At 38.0% G+C, this 5,459-nt stretch overlaps 1 protein-coding gene across 1 annotated transcript in view; it reads left to right on the top strand.

The window, feature by feature from the left end:
• Nucleotides 1–5,247: 5,247 nt before the first annotated feature.
• Nucleotides 5,248–5,459, top strand: part of LOC103607202 (protein FAM205A-like) — a 9,731-nt gene continuing 9,519 nt past the window's right edge. Inside the window, 1 exon segment of the mRNA XM_008591734.1 lies at nucleotides 5,248–5,377. Within this exon segment, the coding sequence (XP_008589956.1) occupies nucleotides 5,248–5,377 (130 nt within the window).

The following is a 5,459-nucleotide window of genomic DNA, read 5'->3' as shown; positions in this document are numbered from 1 at the left end:
ACCTCCACTGGCGTGTGTGTGTGTGTGTGTGTGTGTGTGCGCGTGCGCACCTGGCTGGGGATCCAAATCCTTGACTTTGGTGTTATAACACTGTGCTCTAATCCACCGAGTGAAGAGGCGAACCCTCAATTGGCTTTTACCAATTATGATTCATCCTAAGGAACTGGGCATGGCATTGTATTCAGGGTATGCAACCCTGAATAAAAATCAGGGTTCATCATATATTGCCACTATGGGAAACAGTGATGGTTTCTCAAAAAGTTAAATACAGAATTACCATATGACTCCTACATATATATACCCAAGAGAAGAAACAAGTGTTCAGACAGAAACTTGTACACAAATATTCATAGCAGTGTTATTCATAAAAACCAAAAAGTGGGAACAACCCAAATGTCCATCAATTGATGAGTGGATAAATACAATGGAATATTATTCAGCCATAGAAAGAAATGAAGCACCGATACATTTCATAACATGTATGAACCTTAAAAACATTATGCTAAGTGAAAAAAGTCAAACACAAAAGGCTGCATATTGTGATTCCATTTAAATGTTCAGAATAGAAAATTTCATAGATATGGAAAGCAGATTCATAGTTGCAGGGACTGCGGGGAGAGTAGAATGGGATTGATTGACTAATGGGTACAAGGCTTCTTTCGGGGGGTGATAAAAATGTTTTGGAATTAGTGCTGATGGTTGCACAATGTTGTGAATGAATTAAAATGCACTGAATTGTACACTTTAAAATGGTTAAATGGTGAATTTGTTATGTGAATTTTACCTCAATTTAAAAAAAAAAAAATCTAGGGTTTAGTTAGCTAGGAGGAAGTGGGAGAATCTCTGGTGGTAGCCAACTTCCTGTTCTGTACAGAAAAGAAACACTATTGGTCTGAAGAAGTCTTTATTTCTCTTTAATTTTTGAAATATACCTTTTGCTTGGTGTAGAATTCCAGGCTGACACTTTTTTCTTCCAGAATTTTAAAGATGTCACTCCACTGTCCTCTACCTTACATAGATTTTGATAAAATGTCTCCTGTAATTCTATCTTTTGTTCCTCTTTATATAATGTTTCCTTTTTTCTCAAGCTGCCTTTAGGATCTTCTCTTTGTTTTTAATGCTCAGCAGTTCAAATATTATATGTCTTCATGTGGTTTTAGCTGTTTACCCTCCCTGGATTCTCTGAGCTTTTTGAATTTTTGCTTTGGTATCTATCAGTAATTTTGAAAAATTCTTGGCCATTATTTCTTCAAATATTTCTTCTGTCCCATCTCTCTCTCTCTCTTCCCCTTCTGGAATGGCAGTTGCATATATGTTAAACTGATATTGTGCCACAGCTCTTGGATCCTCTTTTCTGGTTTGGTTTTGTTTCTGTTTTTTCACTTTTTTATTTGTGTTTCAATTTGGATAAATTCTATTGAATTATCTTCAGGTTCATTGATTCTTTCCTGCACTATGTCAAGACTAGTGAAGAGCCTGGCAAAACAAACTTTTATCTTCTTACCATGTTTCCTATTTCCAGAATTTTCATTTGATTCTTTCCTAGAATTTCCATCTCTCTGCTGAAATTACCCATCTGATGAGAAAAGTTGTTCACCTTTTCCACTAGATCCCTTAACATGTTAAAGTTCGTTTAATTTTCATTTGATTCTTTCCTAGAATTTCCATCTCTCTGCTGAAATTACCCATCTGATGAGAAAAGCTGTTCACCTTTTCCACTAGATCCCTTAACATGTTAAAGTTCGTTTAATTTCCTGTCTGATAATTCATACACACACACACACACACACACACACATCATATCTGAGTTTTGTTCTGTTGATTTCTTAGTCACTTAATAGTCTGTTGTTTTTCTCTTGCTTCTTTGTTTGCCTTGTAATAATATTTTGTCGAAAGCTGGACATCTATTGTAAGGCAGTAAAGACCGAGTTAAATAGTTTTTCTGCCTGGAAATGGGCACGCCTTTCCTTTTGCTAGGACTTGAGTGTACTAGATTGATTTAATCTGGTCAGGAACTGAGCTGTGTTTGGGTTTTGTTCTTGCTATGTTACTGTCAATGCACAGCAGGCTCCAAGTTTCACTAACATTACCTTGTGTATATGATTTAAGCTGGTTTGCCAGAGTTTCTCTCAATGTTTACTCCACCCTCAGCTTTACATGTTCCAGTTGGGCCTGTGCCTCAGAAAATGTCTTTCTCCATGCTCTAGATGCTATTTCAGTAGTAGACTGCTGTTGTTACTTGAGGCTTATTAGACTGGTTGGTAGTAGTGGTGGTTGGGGGTGAGGCGTTTTCTGTTTTTCTCATTAAACATCAGTTTTAGACAGGCATTGTGCCCCTCCTGGGTTTTAGGGGTATGGCCTTCTCCATGATCCTACCCCATGCCCAGCTAGAAGACTTCTAATGGTCTGGGACACACAGGAGTAGACGGTTGTTTTGTTTTTTTTTTTTCTTTTCCCTTTCTCCAGTGGCAGGGGTCTTCACCAACACATGATTTACTGCCCAATGACATTTACTGCCCTTCACCTAGCAGTTTAAGGCTTTTTTTTTCCCCCATAGGGAAAATAGGAGAGAAGGATTTAGGAAGGGCTTGGTGCCTTTCCCCACAGTAGCTGATCTTCCTTTCCCTCAGGCCTGTACCACGAGGGAAACTTTCTCAGGACTCTCGTGATGCCCCAGTCTTTCCTGTGAACACACAGTAAGGTCCATGGAGAGGAGCTTGCAAGTTGAGTGTGAATTCCCCTTGAGTTTGTGGGTCCCAGAGTTTCTGTATTCTTATGCTGGCCCACACTGGCCTTTAGCAAGTCATTAAAACTTTTAGCTGAATTCTTACCAACTTGATGGGGGGATGGGGGTAGGGAGTTGGCCCCAAATAAGCAAGTGCATCTGTGTCACATCTCCTTGGAGGCAGCCTTTTCTTAAATTAAGTTTAATTGGGTTGCCCTAGAACCTTAGCTCATGATGAATTTAAGAAAAGTTGTGAATTTACAGAGTTCTTGTGATTTCCTTTGTTGTAAGAGTGCAAGCAATGCTATTTCAGGCTTTCCTTTGTCCTAAGCAGAATCCAGAAGCCCCCATGAGACTCTATTTTGTAGCTGGATCTCTGTTACATGCACCTGAATGCAATTCTTAATTAATACAGGTACCAACTTCACTTATTACTCAAAAATAAATTCTAAGTGGGCACAGGTATAAATAAAAATAAAATCATGAATAACTGAAGAATTAGGGAGAACTTTTTTTATAACTTCAGAAAGGGAAAAACCTTTCTAAGTGTGACTTAAAACAGAGAAGCCTTAAAATAAAAGCCTAATAAATTCAACTACATAAAATTTTCTATATAGCAAAAACTCATGAACATCAAATGACAAACTGAGAAAAAAAAATTTGCAATATATATAAAAAGACCATATTTTCTCAAGATTGCAAAGCACGTGTAAATCAGTAAGGGATTTTCACCCATAATTCATCCTTTACCCAATAATCTGTAGGCAAAGGACAGGAACAGATATTTCACAGAAAAGGAAGTAAACACACAAAAAGTAAACACATTAAAACAAATTTATAAACATATAAGATACAAGTTTTTACTTCCCAGATTAACAAAGATCAAAAATTTGATAATATTGAGCTGAAAAATGTGGGAAGAAAGGCATCTTTACATAATTTTGGTGAGAGTGCAAATTCGTACAATTGGTGGGCAATTAGGCAATATTAACATTTAAAATATACACACCCTTTGATCCATCAATTCAGCTCTTAAGAATTTCTCCTACATATATACTCATACCTGTGTACAAGGACTTATACACATGAAGTTCATTTCAGCATTATGTGATAGAACAAAAGACTTTAAATAACGAAATGTCCATGAATACAGGATTGAAGATAAGTTGTTATGTAGTTCTACCAAAGGAGACTGTACAGACATTAAAGAAATTATACACAGAAGATATATTCATACTTTAACTAAAATAAGAAAAGGGAAAACAGTGTCTATCATGTCTCGATTTGTGAAGAAAAATGTCAATTTATTTATGCTTCCTATGCTAAATAAATTTTGAAAGATACACAAGGAAGAAAAATAAGAGGGAGACAAGAGTGTGAAAAGACATACTATATACCTTCTTCTGCCTTTTGAATTTTGTACCATGTATGTGTATGCCTACTTTAAAAAAATAATAATTTTAATGATTCAAATAAAATAGATACAAAGTTCCTCCATCCAAAGGCTTCATCCTTGCTCCTCCAATCTTTGCCCACAATTGCTCTTCAACCCACCCACCTGCACCTCTGCTAGAGAAAGATTGCACTTCTTACTGCTTTTAATGATTCAAATAAAATAGATACAAAGTTCCTCCATCCAAAGGCTTCATCCTTGCTCCTTCAATCTTTGCCCACAATTGCTCTTCAACCCACCCACCTGCACCTCTGCTAGAGAAAGATTGCACTTCTTACTGCTACATGAACTCCATTGGCCCGTTCTTGAGTTTATGCATTCATTAGTAAGTTTTTCTCCCACGTGGAACAGTCCTTTTCTCCACAGTCTGCACTTTTAAACCTGACTTTAACTACCCAGGAGAGCCCTCTCTGACAACCATGTTCCTCGTTATGATTTTTTTCCTCTGAAATGGAATGTTTGTGACCAGGACCTCCCTCACAAATGAGTATATAATTCTATTTTTCCTAAATTTTTGGTTCTTGCTTTGTATGAATTAGTCTTGTTTTGAAAACTAGATTTTTAAGTATCTTGAGAGAAGGAAAGCAACACAACTCAAATATCTTTGTACCCTTGACACTACCCAGCTTAGGGCTGTGCACATATTGGGTGACTACCGTGCCTGATGGGTAGACTGGATCCTTAAGGAAGGACCAAATAGCCTCTTTAGAGATTATTAAGGGTTTCTTGGCTTGGGACCACTGACACTAGGACAAGAGTCTCAAGGAAAGTAAGAAATACTGGGGTATTGGAAGTAAATCACAGTATCCACAGAGGCCAAGCAGGTAATATAAATGTCTAAATGAACAGTCAGGGTATAGGAGTAGTGGCTAGTGGCTTCTAGAGCTGAACTGGAAAACACTTGCCCTGCCTAAAAGTTTCCAAAATCCAGATTAAATGAACAAAAAATTCCTCAGGCAAAAGCATATATCCAACCACAAGCAGCAACTAGTTTGTGACCCATGGTAGAAGTGGCCACTAACCCATCTCTGCAGACATTCATCTGTCTGAACAGGCAGAATGCTATAGCATGGGTAGAGGCAGCTCTGGAAAACCAAGCCTTCGACAGAACTCCAGGAGTGAGCCGCACAAATGTGCCTCAGTGGAAGACAGTGTTTACAATCTCTTCCCACCCATCTTCAAGCTTCAGGCCGGACTAGGTAGACACAGCTGCGTTGGCGTTTCTCTGCCACATCAGCCATGGTCCCCTTCCTGCATCTCTGTGACTGATCATCCCTTGAC

This window comes from Galeopterus variegatus, unplaced genomic scaffold (genome assembly GCF_000696425.1).
Source record: "Galeopterus variegatus unplaced genomic scaffold, G_variegatus-3.0.2 Scaffold7233, whole genome shotgun sequence".
Lineage (NCBI taxonomy): Eukaryota > Metazoa > Chordata > Mammalia > Dermoptera > Cynocephalidae > Galeopterus > Galeopterus variegatus.
Note: the sequence above shows the minus strand (reverse complement) of the source record. Positions and strands in the feature narration are given on the sequence as shown.